The sequence below is a fragment of the Odontesthes bonariensis genome, chromosome 18 (genome assembly GCF_027942865.1).
Source record: "Odontesthes bonariensis isolate fOdoBon6 chromosome 18, fOdoBon6.hap1, whole genome shotgun sequence".
Taxonomy (NCBI): Eukaryota; Metazoa; Chordata; class Actinopteri; order Atheriniformes; family Atherinopsidae; genus Odontesthes; species Odontesthes bonariensis.
In genome coordinates this window covers 11,102,904-11,122,098 of record NC_134523.1, presented here as the reverse complement: position 1 = coordinate 11,122,098, position 19,195 = coordinate 11,102,904, and the positions used below count along the sequence as shown (strand labels likewise).

Here is a 19,195-nt window from a genome sequence, read left to right as displayed (position 1 = left end):
TCAAAGCCTCTTGTTACAATACTCTTGTCTCACTCAACATTTTTCAAAGGTGTCTGAGATGCAGCACTCCATTCGACTCAAAATAAATCCAACGCTGCACAGATATGATAAAGTAATTACTTGAAAGATCTACGTGGTCTGCAGTCTACTTTGTGATGTGTTGAAGTTGATGGTCTCAGCAAGCCAACTGACCTTCTGTTGTAGGCCGTGGTCGCAGTTAGAGCTGTTTGCAATTTCTGTGTATTCTTCAAAATTGAAAAGTATGATTTATTTATTTATTTTTAATGATAGGGGCGACTAGCTCATTTTCCCTTTCTCAGATATTTATGTCTGTGGAATTTTGTGGAATATACTACAGTTCTGATTATGCTATCAGGTTTAAGTTTCTCATTGGTGAATTTGGCTCATTAAACCACATGATAACTACTGCCTAATTTTGCCACAGGCATATCCATTGGCACGTGTAAGATAAACATGGCAGGTCTTATCCAGGAGACTCGCATGTCTTATGAAACCTCAGCACTGGTGTGTGGGTGATTGTGCTCAGACTCATGCGTTTCAACAAACAGCCTGAAAGACCAGCAGGCCCTGGCACCTGCTTTTAAAATCTTTTCCAAGGGAAAAAAAAAAGAATCTCGAAATACAAATGGTTTTTTAAACATCTGACACAATCTGTTTCATTGGCCCAGTTATATAAAGTGGCGCTCTCTGTGTGTTGTAACTGTGCTTGGCCTCTTTGTATTTATAGATCTTGCTCTCTCCCCCTCCATTTCTCTTTCTTTCTCTCTCACCCTCTTTCATATTGGAGGAAGTGTGGGTGGCCTGCCAGAAAGCAGGAGAAGAATGAAGAAAGAGGGATGATTGAAAGAGTGTAAGAGGTTGGATGGATGTAGGGAAGTAGTAGCAGAAGGACTGATGGAAAGACAGAAGGCAAAGCAGGGCAGAGAAAGAGATGAGACAAAGACTGTGGCCTCAGTGGCAAGAAAAGTAGGTTGGACACTATGAAAAGATAAGGGAAAGCTGGGGAAAGTTGGCAAATGACTGATTAAGAGAATCCAGATTGCAGCTTATAAGACAATGAGCAAATAACTAAGTTCTTCTTTAGTTTCCACTGTAATTTTAAAATGTAAGAAACAGAGCCTTAAAATTTCTTTAATTCATTGTCTTTTTCAAACTGATCTTCTCTGGTAACAAAACAATTTTGCCTTTGTCAGTTCTATACTGCCCTGACTTTTCATTGCCAATTATCTCAACTCAGTTCTCCCCTTTTCATCCTTTTTCTCTTGCTAACAAATACAAAGCAAATGTTTCTTCAGAGGCAGTCTTCACCCGTACTGCATACTTCAGCCCTTAACCCTCAAGATGTATGCTCTGTTGGCTCAGGGCCCGGGTTTGTGTGCAGAACATGCACACAAACCACACTGATTGAGTGCAGGTGCTTTGGCTTCAGCAGACCGATAGTTGCTGTTGGTGCCCTGAAATGTCTGCCAACTGCTGTCAGGGGAGGGACAGACACAAGTGTTAGCCATCTTTTCTTCAAACCATGGAACTGGAACTGCATACTACTCCCCTTCCTCACCCTTCCCTCATTTATTTTTTTTCTGTACCCTGGGAAAGCAGAAATTTTAAATCAAGGACGAGTTAGATAAGGGTTCCACTTGGTGGGCTGCAGTAGGCACTCGTTCACTTCTTAAAAAGCTCAGTGTCAAAGACAGCACGGAGGGAGGGGTCCATCAATGTCCTTTTTCCAAACACACACAAATGCGCGGCACAGACACAGACAAACGTACACACTTAGAAAAATCACCTGCGCACACTCCATCACTCTGGCCCCTGTAGTAGCTACTTGTCAACCTGTGTGTCCTGGTAATTTACTGAGTTCTCTGTGGTGAAATATTGCTGCATGCATGAATACGTGTGCTGCCACACTCGCATAGGGAAAAGCTGAAAAGGTACAAAGGAAATCAAGTAATTTACATAAGTACGCTACGGCTGTGTGGCTTCTTTTATGCACATTTTCAATTTGGACATAAAATCAGCTGGATGGAAACTAAAATTGAGCACATAAGTATTTATATTTAGTAAATGTGGTTTATTGATTTAAGGATATACCTGACCAAATGAAAACAGATTTAGCAAATAGATGGTGACTGAAATGACTCTTTTCTGAAAAATATTAAACCTTCTGCCTATCTCAGTGAGCTATCCCCTAATGATCAAATAAGTTCACATCTTATTTAATCAATTTTCTGAAAAGTTGTTAGAAGAATTCCCACACATTTGGGAATGGGACCCTGGCTTACGATTGTGAACACGTCAGAATGTCTTCTAAGTGTTTCTCTACTCTCTGGATATTATAACGTCTGTAAAAATATTTTTTCCCTCAGTATTTCAATTATTCTGTTCTTCCAGATGATGCAGCTTCTGTTTTTTTCCCACATCATCCTGTAAAATGCATATTTTCTTCATGACCAATTAATTTTGTTTTGTATTTTTTATTTTGTAAATAATTGAATCTGTAGGTTTGTTTTTTGCATTATAATCACTTGTTTGAAAATAAATACATAACTCAAAGCCTGCTAAACTTTCCTCAAATTTGCTAAAAGACAGAATAGCACTGGAACTCAAGTGATATGTCAGTTTGGCAATAGAACTGGGGGAAGACAATGGACAACCAGTCTGAAAATCGAATTACAATACTAGTGTAGTATGAAGTTTTTGCTTTACGATATTGATGTATTTTAAATGTTTTCCATCTTAGTTTCAGGTGAATAATTTGACCTGTTCCACCCCTATCTTCTTCTAAATGGACTACATTTACGTTGAGTTTCTGTAAATTAGTCAAAGCACTTTACAATACGAGCCATAATCAATAATTCAAACAGTGCCCTATTCTATTCATGAAGATCTTTTTCCATCACCCACACATTAAGACATTAATGGAACATTTTTTGCATTCAGTATCTTGCCCCTAAGCAAACCGACATGCAGATTGGAGGGGCTGGGGATCAAATCACCATCCCTCTGATTAGTGAATGACCTGCTTTACTCCCTGAATCACAGCAGGCCCTGATAACTGTCTTGATGCAATTTGTTTGATAGGAAATGTTCTTTGTCTTGCCGTGCCTACATTTACTCAATGCCAGCATCATCAAAAGTCAGCAGATCAAAAAACATGCCCCTCATGCGCCTCATTTTGAGCCCACCGGGGAAGGGATGGGGGGGCTGGACACCTGTGCAAGTTGCATCTGGGGTATGTGATAGTCTCCAAACAGAGCCCAGCCTGTGTTCCCTGACCTTTGCTTTGATCTGGGGTTCCGGACAGTTAAGCGCTATTAAAAAAAGCAAGATCACAAACAGGTCAAGACTTTCATCCCTCCAAAGTTCAGGGTACAAAAGGGAGCATTAGTGGTTGACAGCATTTCGTCTTTTTTGTGTGGATCTTTTCCAAATTCTCACATCATAAGGTACCAAAATGTGGCTTGCTCATATCTTAGCATTGGCAGAACTGGTATATACTTGTGGTTCTTAGCCACTGGCCATTAAAGAAAAATCTGGTAAATAACACATGTGCTTGTGCTGCCTCAAAGTTTGCCTGATTTCCTTTTCTAGTTAGAGGTTAATTGAAGTAAATTAATCCTAATTAGTTGGAATGAAAGCAGCAGGCTTATTTTTCGTGAGGTGGGATTGTAGGGACTTGGTTCTCATAGTTACAGTTGTCAGGATGAATGTTCTTTTTCAATTACCTTTCGATCATACATGGTAATACATTACATCAGCAGGTGTTGAGTAGTTTGCTTAATACAAGCATCTCATCTTCTCCCCATTCTCCAGATCATAAAGGACCAGAAGCTGTTGATTATCGTTGGCGGGATGCTGCTAATCGACTTATGCATCCTCATCTGCTGGCAGATTGTGGATCCACTCAGAAGGACTGTGGAAGAATACAGCTTAGAGGTGAGTAGTCATTTGATCTTTTTTCAATCTTGGCTGAATTTGCTCCCTTTTGGTGTTATGTCAAACCAACATGAAAACTCTGAGCTGGAAGAGTCCTGGTGACATAGATTGTTGCTAGAAATTCTGGTGTTTTTTTTTAGTTCAGGAAAGCAAAATGTCTACCTTAGGCTGTTGCACAAGTGTCTTTGTGTCTTTGAGCTAGTTATTTTTGGGTCAGGATGGGAACCATTGCTACCACCTGCGATCATCCCATGGCTGGACATTTGTCAGCTTGGATGGGAAACATTGGCAATGCCGACTGGAAAAGAGACGCTTGGCATCACATTCTCCTGGCTTGAGAGGTTGCATAATGTTGAGTAAATATTAACACTTATATACTGTGACTGTTAAGACTGGAATGACATTGATACAGGATTAGTCTTGCTGTACGTCCAACAGGCTATAATGAACATACTGTAGCACTGGCGTTAGAGGCTGATGCTGTGTAAAATCAATATAACATATTAGCGCATATGTCTGTGGTATTAAGGTCACTTTGGTTAAAGTGAGACTCAGACTCGAGTCTTTTAATTTATTGAATACGTTTTCATGCATTGTGGCTTTCTTGTTTGATACGTCTGGCCTCTGCCATTAAAGACATTTAGGGCTGCAACTATGAGATTGTTAAGTGTGTTTTTAGTTGAGTTTCAGTTTAAGCTGCTATAGAAAGAAAGGTCCACATTTTTAACAAAAAGAAAAGGTTGCTGAACTCCTCAATCATATTAAACACAAAGTTGGGCTTGCCTTTGGGCCAAAGGAGAGTTGCACAGAGTAATGACGAAGAGCTGGTACTGTGAGTACTTTTTTATTCAGTTTTGCTGGAAGTCGAAGAAGTCTTAAACTGCTTCTTTTTTTTCTTCTTTTTTTTGGCTATGCCTGCTTAGGTTTTCTCCAAGTGCTCCCAAATCTTCATCCATTCCAAAAACATCCATGTTAGGTTTAATGTATACATGGCTGTCGGTCTCTTTCATAATTGAATTGAATTAATCTGATAGGAACTGAATGTATACGTGTTGTATATGAAAATATGATTCTTTCTGCAAGAAATGACAAGGAGGAGACGTTATTGCTCTTCAGTTGGGATTAGATTATCTGTTTAAATACTACCAACCATTTGTACATACTACTGAGTGGAGATTTTCCTTAGTGAGTCATTTCTCAAGTCTTTCAAGCATTAGTTTGTAGTTCACAAGGCGGTTAACAGCCTCCCAGGAACCCAGAGACCTCAGGAATTGATGCCAATGGGAGATCCTCAGTGACCCTTGCTCTCAACAAAGGTAATCCCAGAGTCGGGGAGAGAGGCAGGGCATTGTGGTTGATTCGTATTGAAACTTCTTTTGATAATTCTAGAGGGATTTTCTAGCTGTTGCTTACTTGTTGCCAAGATCCTGCAGGGGATTGAAAGGGTGCCTGATGCTGCCCTGCACCATGTTTTGACTTTTTTGTATCGTCAGCTTAATGAAAATCCTGTAAAGTCATAAATAGTCCTTGTCTGAGAGTAGCAGGTCAGGGAGAATTTTTTTTTTCTTTGACGAAAAGATTCCTGTGGGAGTTCTCTGAGGAAGATATGTATTATATATTGCCAGATGTGTTTACTCTTTGTGCTCCATTCGGTGTACTTTGAAGGTATGCCACAGTTGTACAATTCTAGACAAAGCTGTATTTCCTTTGTGCTGATCACCACTTATATATATAAGCCTGCCTAAGGGATGAAACAAAGCCTTGCTTAACATATTCATTTGTGAATGTTGTCAGTGTGTGCACTTGGGTCCTCATGGAGTATTCTCTGACTCTAAGCCCCCGGCCGAGGGAGTGTTGTGAATATATAAACTACTGAGAGTAGGAGTCCGCATTTTCCCTGGGGATGTGGATCTGCATGCCTGAGCTGAGGCATAGGCTTCACATGCCTGCCCTGCCCACTAGATTTCTAGCACCAGCAGCAATGGACCCTTGGGATTGAGCTGGGGGGAGACAGCCTGGGGCTCCTCAGTGCCCTGGGCCGGCAGGCCTGTCAGGTGGGACCAGAAACCAGAAGGCAACCCCAATGCCTGCAGAGGGGTTAAGAAGAAGATAAGGGTTGAGGAAAAAAAATACATTCTTCGACATTGCAAACCTGTCTTTTAGATTCTAAGATACAAATACTTAGTGTTTTGTACTTCCCATACAAACATTTCAGGGGTTTGTTAGCACAATATCATACTAAAGCATTCAGAAAAAGATAATACAGGTTTGCCTGTGTAACAGTCACAGTGCCGTGTGGATTAAGAGTTTTTCAAACTTTGACAAAACCAACATTCCTGTGGGGGATGTTTACGTATGTGGATATAAACCAGATCTTCATTTTCTCTCCACAAAGGAAAAAGAGACAGAAACTGCCTAATTTACAACACCCTTAAGAGCTTTTGGGGAGTCGAACTCACTCTTGGAAAAGTGGGAGACTTACTATCTTATCTAGACCATAACTCGAAAGTTGACACTTTAACACCCCTTTTCACCAGGAATCCGACCAGATGGCTATACATACGAACTGAGAAGACTCACTTGTAGTCAAATCTTAAACTATATTAAATGTGTTTGATAACCGTGTACAATTTCTTTCAGGTTTCCAGCTTGATCACAAGACGCATATAGAGACAATTTGTACGATTCTGGCTTAAATATTGACAAAGAACTGATTTTGGTGGAAAATGCCCAACCTGCCTGATGGAACCACATTGCCCCCTAGTGGTCTGCAGTGTTGATTAGTTGAACATATAAAGGACTCAGTAAAATGGACAATTATGCAGCTAGTAACTTCTAACGATGTCCCTTCGGTATCTATTTGGTATTCGTTTAGTGTCCCCATTGTTAACACAGAAATTAGCATTGTGTAATTCACAATTCATATGTCACGATTTCATAGATATTCACCTGAATTTTGAAAGTCATAATTGTCTTTATCATGTGTGTTATTTTGATGTCTTTGTATTACAAGTCTATGTTATATCTTTAATCTGCATATCTTAACAAGATGTGGTGTTTTCAGAATCACCGAGACAAATGTTCTATGAGATGGGAGTAATGGAGAAACACAGAGTTCCTTTGTCTAAATCCAGAAATCCCCCTAGCACAGATCACCTTACAGAGACATGCACACAGTTCAAGCATGTCATTGGCTGAAAAAGTAGTGTAAGCCCCGCCTCCGAGAGTCAAAACCCGGAACAGCGGAAAACACAGGCTCTCTTGCTTTCTTGCCCTCTGGCGCTCGGGTGTTTGCTGGCTCGCTTCAGGCGTCTGCCCTCTTGTGCTCTGGCTCTTGTTCCAGAAGGGTTCCAACCCAGAGTTTCAGAAGTAGATTTGAGCAGAAAACAGCTGCTCATAGACTTTTAGAGATGATATAAGCAGAAGAGAAGAGCTCGCCGGAGTTTGGGAGTTTTCCATAATCTCAGGAGAGAGCGGAAGGACGTGTGGATAACGATGCAGCGGACGACCGGAGGAGACCCTCCAGAACCCAGTGAGACCCCGGAGACGAGAAAGAAAGATCCGAACAAAGAAACAGATTGAAATACTCTGAAGATGCACGTTTTACGTGTTTGTGTTCGTCCCTCGCCACCCACGTCTTTCTACGTCGCACGTCCTAACCTCCGCTGTTCCACGCCATCATCACCTTTTCCTACCAAGAAAGCCAACTCCAAGCAACCTTTTATTAATCTTCTGTGAACTTAAGTTCACTTCATCAGAGAAAGCAGCAACGGACCAACTCTGACACAACGATGGATTTGATCATCCCACAGTAAAGCCCTTGACATCATCGTTCCCGTTTCCCGGTGAAAGAAGCAACTGAGAAGCTAAAAAGGTCAGCCACCACAGCCAGGAAGGCCCAGAGAGCGGAAGAGAAGTCCCCTCGGACCCCGCGTGGCCGCTACCATGGTCCGAATCGACTGAACAGAACTTCAGCACAGTAAGACCGACCCGTTTTCACCTTAAAGTGGGTTTGATGGATGTCTCGAGGCTTTCACAGAATGATAAATTAATCCGAAATGTCAGTATTTAGCTTCAAATAGTCAGCCAACCCAAACTATTTGAATACATCCAGTATTTCCCCATTCCCCATATTTTATTTTCCATTCACTAAGTGTTTTATATAATCACCCATATTCAATGCATCTCCTGTTTGTTTAAAGGTTCATGTCTAAGATCATATCATTGTAATAAACAGTTCATATATCTATATATATGTTATAATCACAGATTGTGTCGTATGCTTTCTTTACGTAATGTCTGTCCAACCAAACGAGAACTTCACGAAAGTAGCGAGATATGAGACTGATTATTAATTGATTATTAATTGATTATTAAATTGATTATTAATTTAACATACCAGGATCGTAAGATTTTAACAGTCGTCCTCCCTGGACTGTAACTTAAAGCAAGTTTAAACATCAGCGAGGTGGTGCCCTAATTTCGAGGTTTAAGGATATTAAGACAGTGAGAACGTCTTATAAATCCTTATATTTAATAGGTATATAAATACCCGGTAACGCTACACCTGACAATCTGAGAAGTTAATCATATAATTCACCATGAAATTCTGAGTGTGGCAGCTTGTTGTTCAAGTAAAGTATTTGTAATTATTTTTAATCAAGTGCTGCACTAAAGTACAGATATGGTGAACACCTGCTTTACTATAATTCTGTTTCACTGTATTTCCCTACTAAAATAATCCCACGCTTTGCTTGCAACTTCCTTTTCGTATGAAGGGTTTGACAAACAAATCACATGTAGGAATTCAATTTTCTACGGTGCTTTGCTACAGATGAAATTCCAAGATAAAAATGCTTGATTTTAATTCAGTTGACTATGAACTATTTTATGATTTGAATCATTGTTATAATGTAAAAATTCCCAAATGTCATCATCCAATCATTTCTTCTTTTTTTAAGATTTAATTCATTTAGAGGTTTGGACAAACTAAAGATCGTGTTCATTTTAAACCCAAAGACTATTTTCTGAAATTCGACAATCATTCAAGAAAATGATTTCATTACTTCAACAAATTATTTTGTTCATGTATAACAATACAATGTTGTGTTCATATCATGATGCATACTGTAATATAGTCTCAATTTGACTTTAGTAACACTTTTGTTACAGGACTTTTACATGTACATTTGTATTTGTAGTGTTCCAAGTAAAGACTCTGAATACTTTTTCCACCATGAACAAATTGGAGGAAGGGACTAGTTTAACTGCCTCAGGAGCCAGTGAGACTAGCTCTGACTGACTAACCGTAATTACAGTGAGGGGAAAGACCATTAGTTTCCCAGTTTCTTGTAAGCTATCACATATTACATGGCCAACATCCCCAGTGAATTCACTCTCGTCTGTTTTCCTCTTTTTTTATGGTCTCCCTCTCTCTCCTTCTGTCTTTCTCAGTATCTCTCCTGCTCCCCTCTCACATTTCACCACTGTGGAGAATTGGGAGTTGACCATACGCTCACAAATCTGTGTACCTGCTGCACCCAAAGGTTTGCAGTATGACAATGCAGTGGTTTTGAAGTGCCACAGTGGACTCTTCCACCCCATTTGTTGTTTGCACCATCTCAAGACGGTTTCCTTATTGACACAGGACCTACAAGGGTACTTGCACGTTATTTACAAGAAGGGTAGTAGATTCTTTCTTAGTTTAGTCACAGGAATGGTCACCAGTGTGGGGTGTTTTCTATAAATGGGCTTTTCTACACGTTGTTGAGTGGATAAGTGGCTATAATCAAGATTTTGGATAAAATGATCTTGCTTATGACATACTTCCTGGATTTACCCTCAGGGAGCATGGGCATAGACCTTCAAGTGTAATCTCTTTGCTCTGAATCCAACAGGCTAAACTTAATTAGATATCATCAGCAAAACTAGGCCATTCCCCTTTGCATCTTTTATTAGCATTAAGAAGTAGATGAAACTGGAGAGGTTGACAATAGATCCTTGTGGAATGCTTCATAAAACATTGACTGATTTAATACCCTCACAAATAAAAGTAAAGGAGGGCCAGAGAGCATGTGGAGCGTTAAGCATTTTAGAGGAGAATGACCCCTGAGTCATATTTTATGGCTGCACTTCAAACTTGCATTTTTAATCACAGTTGTCGATGAACTCCCTTCGCCAGACATGACTTGTGACCTTGACATTGTCCCCAACCTTTTTAAAGAAACCTGGCATCTCATCTGTTTTTCACTGAGTACTACACACAAATCACACCCCAATATGCTGAATTAAATTTAAAAAATGTGAATGAGGGTTATAGTGAATTGCAGCACTCCCTCTACATTATACAACACGTGTAAAACAGCATATCACTGTCTCTCTTGACTCGAGAGCTTTCTAAAAACAGGAATCATTCAGGCTGCTCCAGAAACTTCCCAGGAATACTAATGGATAGTTTGGGCTACAGTGAGCAATTAGATCCATTTTGTGTCTCTTTAATAATTGAGCATTTGCTAATGGTCTTCTGGCTGCCACCAGATTAAGCCTTGCAGTACAGCCACGCATTGTTATATCAAAGTACACATGTGTTGAGGTATGTGATGTAAATTTTCTAGCCTGTATACAGAATGTAGAATGTGCCCACTCATGCATTGGCATGTTCCTTATGCCTATGTGTTTACCTATGCATTAAGGTCCTCCCTTGTGGTCCTTGGCATTGACTCTTGCATAATGAAGGACAAACTGTCAAGGAAGGATGATTAGCATTCTGGTGGATTCTGCCGCAGACTCCCACCACTGTGTCTCCTCATGTCTTCCCCTCCCTCCCTCCCTCCCTCTGTCGTTTTTCCCAGCTTGGAAGCTGCTGCAAGCATCGGCAGGCAAGCGAGCTGCAATAGAATATTGCAGTGTGGCATCACCATGGCAACGGCCATGATTCCTGACATTCGTAACGCATAGAGCGGCACTGTTGATTCATGAGACAAAAATAACGGGTTGAGGCACCCACTTCAGCATGGTGATAGATGCTGAGAAGATTTTAAGCATCCATAGAGATTTGCATGCACTGAACTGATAGATCAACAGCGATTTACTGGAGCAGAGAAGGTCCATATATGCAGACACACTTTCAGTCTGCATACTTATTTTCATCTAAACTCTGAGATTTTTTTGCAGCTTTACTGCCTCTGCTGCCCCCACCTGTATGCAGACAAAGCATACAGAGAGAAAGGGAGGGGGAAGAAGAGATTCATTCTGGTGCTTAGACAATGCACTTACCTGTTCCTAATATCATTTCACTGGAGTAGCATGCCTAAGTATGACTCACTACTCGCATTTAAAGTGGAAATATTCCTCTTTGCGAAGATGACCTGATGGTAAATAGCTTTCTCGTTATAAGTAGCGGAGATTCAGGCAGGAACCTCACTGCCAGGCTGAGCAAAGAGATCAGTGCTGAGATTTACCACTAATTTGAGCTGAGTCTAAAGGGCACTTTTGGGATCTTTGTTATATGGCCTTGACATAAATGTGAAGATTTTTTTCCCTCATACAATGGAAATTCATTTAACGTGGCTAGATTTCATACTTTTCACAGCATTTTCACTTGGGACTATAAAAGAAACATATGCTCTCGAAACATTTACATACATGCATAAAAGCACAACAGACAGCCTATGGGTAACAGATGAAACAACCAGTTTTTGCACCTGCTTGAATTCCTGTTAATAATTACATCTGACCAATTTGACGGCCAACACCTGTTATCAGCATGGCTCCAGATTCTAGTGTCACTATGTACACGGTTCCTGGCATTTTGTACTTACCGTTAATTGTGCGACTCCCTGCTACTTGTTGAATCTGTCCACTCTTGATATCATTTGCTTGCATTATTCAGCTCCACTGCATACAATCGCACGCAGCATATTAACGTGGCATGTCACATGTGATTTCATGCTCTGTAATTATATTACTACTTCATAGAAGTTTATTTTAAGTGTCTTTGATTACTAAGCCATGGCAGTTACTGTCTTTTCTCTGCCTGTTTTGTCCACCAATCTTTTCTCACTGCTGTTGCTTACATTTACCTCAGTCCCCTCACAGGCTTGCTAAGGCACTCTAGTCTGCTCCCACAGTAAGGTTTTCTCGCATTCAGTTCTGTCTCTTTTATTTATTGTTAATTTTTTTTCTTCGCTGTTTGTTTGTTTATTTTGTTTTGTTTGTTGTCTTTTGTCTCTTGCTTTCTACCTTTGCTATATACCCATTTCACTCCTGTCGTCCCTCCGTTAGAAAATTTTCCTTCAGAGTCATGTTATCTGCAGATTCACTCTATTTCTATACCTCCAGCTCCATTCTCTGTTTTTCTCTAGCTTTTCTTCATTTGGCCACTTTCTGTCTCTTGGGAGTGTGCTGAAAAAAGCAGAAAGGCAAGCTTGTGACAGAAAGGCCAGTGGCTGAAAACTCAGGTTGGCCTAAAACAGTCTGCTTTCTCATGCCATGGTTTAAAAATAAGATATCACGTTAAAGCCTAGTTCTTGTAAAATCCTTTTCATAAGATGTAAATTTTGAATATGTGTAGTGTTGATGTATGTATCACATTTACAGCTTACTTGGTCCTGCATAAAAAAATGTAAGGTCACAGGTTCTGCCAAATATCGCATCGGAGCCAAAAAAAAAAAAATCAGTTTGCAAGGATTACTTTTTACAGCCATTCATTCCTGATATATTCTACAATGAAATATGTATTCTTCAAGCATCTTAAAAATCTTTCAAATATATATATTTTTAACTTTCTCATTGGCTGTAATTTTACATTTCGTTTTTCACAGGTCCATTTTTGTAACACTTTGACTTCAAGGTAACTGGCCACTTTAGTAGGTCCACTAGCTAAATCTAATGAGATACAGTCCATCGGCTTTGCTCTAAGTTCTACTTTTATACCAGTGCAACTTTTTCAGTTTTGGTGAAATCAAAAAGATGACTATTTTACTTTTTATATTCATTGATTACATCGTGGGTGGTCGTAATGTAATATTTAAAAATATTTTGCCCCCCTCTATTTATATCAATGGGGTTGACCACTACAATGGAGAGGTCTATTATGCAAGACAGTTGAAAACAATATATCATTCTATTTGCTTTGCAAGGGTATGATAACACAAAAAGCCCCACTCTGCATTTGTGCACTGCATTAAAAGCAGGCATGATTCTGTCACAGAAATCACTGCATGGGCTCAGGAAGACTTCACAAAGAATGATTTCTGGAAATCAGTTCACTGTGCCATTCACAGGAGCAGATTAAAGCTGAATGATGAAGCTATTTGTGAACATCATCCAGTAACGCTTCCTCCATTCAAGCCCACTTCAAATGGATTAAGGCAAAGTGGAAAACTGTTCCGTGGTCAGACAAATCAGACAAAATTCTGAAGGGCATTGACAGATTTTAGAGCAACATATGCTCCCATCCAGATTACGTCTTTTTCATGGAGGAGATTGTACATTTCAGCACTATTCAATTCTCATTAAGACTTTACATTAAATTACAGACTGTTCCAGACTGAGGAGGGCATGCTACACAGTGGTAACCATGGCCCTGCCCAAACTTTTTTGAGATGCATTGCTACCTCTAAATTCAAGATGAGGCAATGTTTTTCATGAAAAAGAGTCCCAACTTTTTTGGAATTGGGGCTGCGTTTCATTAAATTGATTTTAGTGTTTTCCAAAACAAACTGAAGTCAGTAGTTACTGAAGCATTAAAAATAATACATTCAAGATTGTAAACATCACTGATGTGCTTTCTCAACAGTGCATGGATTACATGTGATTTAACTATAACATGCCAAAATCCCTATATCACCCCTTAACACTGCATTTATACACCCACTCACACTGTACCTGTCGTGTTCCCCTTCCTCTCGCTGACTCACACAGGTTCTCCACTGCAGCCCCAGTCAACTGTTGATTGTGTGAATGCCATATGAAGGACACTATGCTCTTGTTTCACTATCAGCACGCTCTGGGACCGTGGGTGGGAGGAGGAGTCCTGTTTACATTTCATGTATTTCAGTTGATATTTAATCTCAAGATGGTTGTCTACGGTTTGGTGTTTCTTTGGAAATATACATAGAAATTAAATTCAACCCAGACTCCTACATTCAGTTTTGGATTATACAAACATTTATTCAGGAGTAATCATATTCACAGTGAAAGACACAATGATATGTCATGAAAAATACTGAGACTCATAAAGTATTTATTCTCAAGCCTGAAGAGCAATGTCATCTGCAGCATCATCTTTGCAGCACTATCAGAGCTAAAATTGGTGCTAAGATGGGCTTTGAGGCTTTCTTTGTTAGCCCTAAGTAAAGCACTCGCTGGGATCAATGCCAATTCAAACTGAACTGGGTCATTAATGGATAACCACCACCCACCTAGGCCTCATCACATCGACCACGTCTGAAGGGAAGCGGGATTGTAGGGAGAGAGCAAAAGTGAAGGGTACATAGACCTCACGCGAATGGAGATTTGTATGCCTGTGTGAGTGTCTAAAACCTTGCCTATGTGCTTTGTTACATTTACAGTAAGGTCTCGTGACTGCATGTGCTGCATTATTAGATTGCATCAATAACTGGATAATATTCCAGTTAATATAAGACACGATGCTCCACTCTATGTATCTGCATTATTTCATTCTCTTGATATGAAACCACAACATATCAATATTTAGACAATTCTCAGTCACATTTTCTACATGCCAGGCCCCACAGTACATTTGTATGGGCATCTAATCATATATATATTTGACATATATGTTTTTGCTGACTTAATAATTATCGTTTTCCCTTTCGCAAAGATGCACCATCAAAAACCACTGAGTCCTCCATTCACTTTTTCTTTGTCACCCTTTGAACTGTATTTCTTGAACAGTAGCCTATTGTGGCTATTGGCATTCTCCTGCGTAGAAGGCACCAGCTGTGCACGTAGGCTTCATTTGTTTTTTCTTCAAGTGTCAATTAAACAGAGAAACGTAAACTAGTGTCCAAAAACAGCCTATGTTACACCTCTGATGCTACTTGTGCGGTCTCCAAATTAGTTTAGCCCTATTAGATAAGTTGGTGGCCTTGATTGTGAGAAGCTTTTTTAATGGAAAACCAAATAGTTGTCAAGTTGGGATGTACATTTGTAAACATCGGTCCATAATATATTATATTATATATATATTATAATTATTATATTATATATTATTATAATTTGTATTACAGTATATTAAGTTAAGGTATGAATCTTATGTTCAGAGGTTCTTTTCTCAATGATGACTTTAATGTGTGGTGAAGTTGCCGTGATGCACCAAAGTTGGAAAGCCTTTCCATGTTTGTTGTTTTTGCTTATTTCCAACTCCTTACCTCTGTAAGTTTCTCGGGGGAAAGGCAAACCTGGGGTCCGTTTCACGTAGCAGGTTCCAACTCTGAGTCTATTCCTGATCTCTGAGTTGATCTACTCTGAGATAGAAAACCCTGAGTTTTCGGTTCCAGAAACGCTGATTTGAGTGAGGTTAATCAACTCTGAGTAAGTTCACCTTGAGTTTAGCGCGTGCACCACAACTTTAAAAAGCCAGCATCAATGGAGCCCCAATTCGACGAGTCACCATGGCAACGGGGAAGAGGAGGGGCTACGTTTTTTTCACCAACCTCGAATTGGAAATCTTAATGCGCTCATACGGCGAGTTTCAATACGTTTTTAGAAATAAGTGCAACACCGTTGCAGCAGCAAAAGTGTAAGTTTAAATGTCGTCCTTTGCAATCACAATAATATTACAGGGAAACTGCTTGAATGGTAGCCCATTCATTTATTTCATTTAGGTGCAATCCCGCAGGGGAGAAGCGCTCTTGGCAGCAGTTTAAGATGAAATATAAAAACATTGTTCAAACAGGTGAGACCTCGGCACGGAGGTACCTCATTTTGATCATATTTTACACTGTAAAATAAATATTAAGTGGCTATTTGACTGTGCAGTTATTTTATTCCCAACATAATGCTGTTTTCACACACATAAACTATGTCTTCTCATCTATACCATCCATCCATCCATTATCTATACACCGCTGAATCCGTCAGTCGGGTCGCGGGGGGGCTGGAGCCTATCCCAGCGGTCAATGGGCAAGAGGCGGGGTACACCCTGGACAGGCCGCCAGTCCATCACAGGGCCACATAGAGACAAACGAGACAAACAACCATGCACACTCACAGTCACTCCGAAGGACAATTTAGAGTCATCATCTATATCATGTTCTGTTAAATAATTAAGCTTATTTAAACTAACACAGACTTCTACTGAGCCAAAAGAAAGAAGGCAGATGCCCGTAAAACGGGTGGTGCCCAGCACCACCACCTCTAACGGGAGGGCAGTGGCTGAGGGAATCCACCCCCAAGACACGAGTGCCTTCATAAAATATAATAGGCCTATATATGTCTTTTTTAAGCCTATTCATACAAATATTTATTTGTCTTTTATGTCTTTTTTTTCTTTTGTCCCAACACATTCTGATGGTGCCGCTCAAAAAGATAATTGTCTGTAAATGCAAAAATCTATGCGCGGTCTGATAACCATCTCCGACGAATATTTATTTCTCTGCGCAATAATGCTGCACCTTCATCCACGGGATCGTTGTCAAAAGGACATGTTCGTGAAAAAAGTCGCCTCCTACTGTGCCTAATGGACTTATAGAAGTAGAAGAACTCGCTCTGCTGACTGAATGAATGAGGAAATCAAATGGCGTGTGTGTCTGAAAGAGGGCGGAGACAGAAAGAAACTCAAGGTTTCTTGAATAAAACCTGGTCCCGACCAGGTTAGGTTCAGAGAGTCTGTTACTCCGGTAACTGACCGTGAGGTTAAGTTACCTCTCTTTATGAAACAGGCTAGAGTTACCCCTCTTTCTCGGGGTTGAGTTACCTCCCTTTGTGAAACGGAAAACTCAGGGTTTCCCTCATTTCAGGGTTAACCAACTCAGAGTTTTCACTAAACCTGCTACGTGAAACGGACCTCAGGATATCTAGCCAAGACAACAGAGGTCTTAGTTTACACAAGGTTTTTAGAAGTTATTTGGAGGTATTTGCTCAGACAGTGTTTTCATGCTTTGGCAATGCACAGGCATTTTTCTTGTGGGGGACAAGAGGGTACGCTATGTGTAAGCTGAGTGTTATCAGTGAATCATGCGGGAAGGCACTTTAAGAACTGCTTCAGAGGTGCAGTATTTTGTTGACACTAGCTGGTAAATTGGACGTGTGGTTGTGCATGACTGAACCTGTTCAAGAGAATCTGGCGAAAATGGAATTGGGTGTCAGCATTCGCTGCTGCCGCTCACCTCACTGTGTAACTGTCTCTCTTTCACCCAAACAAAATAAACCCAAGCACAGTAAATTATCCTGACCTCCACCATCACCTGTACTTCTCTTTTACTGCCCAGCACTGTTTTTTGTTTTTTTTTCCTGCACCCCTCTTCCTGTTCCCCTAGACTGCATTTGCTAGGCAACAGCTGAATGAGCTTGTGGGTTATGCAATTGACCAATTAGAAGTCTTTCAAAATGAAAAATTGATGACAAGAGTTTGCACAGTTACAGCCGAAGCTTTAGCAAGTGGCGTGTGGACACTGGTTAATATACTTTACAAATATGTGAAGCTTTATGTAAAAAAGAAATGTTCAGCTGTGTCCATGTACAGTATACTCCTACTGATATTTCACAACTATTTTTGATATTAGGTATTCATGCATGCCTCCAAATGTTGCTGTCTAAGGGATTGTTTGTGCGTTTAGCTGTAGCAATGTCTCAGATTATTATTGTGATCTTGTTTCAACACACATACACGTTCAGGCATTCTATTTAGCTTCCCCTCCTTCACTCAATTTGTATCAATATAATGATGTCTGCAGTATATCTCTTTATCTCTTCTTGTTCCCCTCTTTCGTTTGCCTCATGCCCTTTCTCGCATTTCCTCTATACATTTATCTGATCAGTTTTCTTTTTCCATCTATCTGCCTCTTTCTGTCTCTCTTTCATACTACAAACATCCCCTATTAGTGAAAAGATACATCCATCAATGTTTCTCCTCAGCCCATAGGATTCCATTATGGCTCAGCAGCTAACGCACATATGCACTCACAGTTAAGGGAAAGGCAGTTCTGTTTTGTTTGGCCAAGGGCACAGACATAATTGGTTAAAAAAAATCAAGTTATTGATGCCCTCTTGACGATGGCAGTGTCCGTGTGTGTCGGTTATGATGATGATAATAGTGATGATAGAAGCAGCAAGGCGATTAAGAGGTGCGCAAATGGTTCTCGCAGTTGTTTGGCCCCTTCATTCAGTTTACCACAACAAACCTTATTATTCTGAAAGCCGTTGTCTTGATCAGAAAGTGTGAATGTTCGACTTGTTGGGTAACGCTGACCTCTCAACCCTAAATCCAACCATGTTACCCAGTAAGCATAATCTGTTCAGGGCTTTATTTCTGTTCTTAATTTCATTCTTATTTATTCTAAGCATGCAGTTCAGTTAATACAAAACATTTGCAGTAAATTGTTGTGTAGTGCAGCAAAAAAGTTACAAGAAATAAGATTATACCATGCATCTGCAGTACATTCACTGGTATACATTGTTTTTTAGTGAGAATGACGGGCTTTTCTGTACAGATGAAAAAATACTACAACACAGAAAGAAATCCTCCGGCTTTGCTTGACAAAAGACTGACCATTTTGCTCAGTGGGCAATTGTATACACATTTAAAAAATGAAAGGGGGCTGCCGGTTGATAAACTGGTTGAGAAGGCATCCCATATGCTGAGGCTGAAGCAGCTAGACGCAGTCGTTCCAGGGTTCGATCCCCAGCTCGAGGCCCTTTGGTGCATCTCTTCCCTCTCTCTCTCTGTTTCTCTATCCTCATTTCCTGTCGAGTAACTTTACAATCAAGGCCACATGTGCCGAGTGTCTTTTTTAACTTTAAAATAATAAACATGGTCATGCTCAAGTGAGAAATCTGCACCTTGGGAAATTATAATTATGAATGATAACACTGAGATGATGTATATTTTCTTATTTATTAATTTAAAACTTGGAGTTACCATTGGCTACAATAAATCTATATTGCTGATAACTTCTGACAGTTGTGTGGACAGCATGAGATTAGAAAGAGCAAGCAATAGCAGTTGTTAGTCTTGCGCCAAAGAAGGCTCATGACCTTTGCTGCATTGCCA

General features: G+C 40.1%; 1 protein-coding gene across 1 annotated transcript in view; it reads left to right on the top strand.

Moving 5' to 3' along the window:
* Positions 1–19,195, top strand: part of gabbr2 (gamma-aminobutyric acid (GABA) B receptor, 2) — a 179,393-nt gene that overhangs the window by 124,072 nt on the left and 36,126 nt on the right. The window contains exon 13 of the mRNA XM_075449751.1: positions 3,835–3,957. Within this exon, the coding sequence (XP_075305866.1) occupies positions 3,835–3,957 (123 nt within the window). The remainder of the gene's footprint in view (positions 1–3,834; positions 3,958–19,195) is intronic.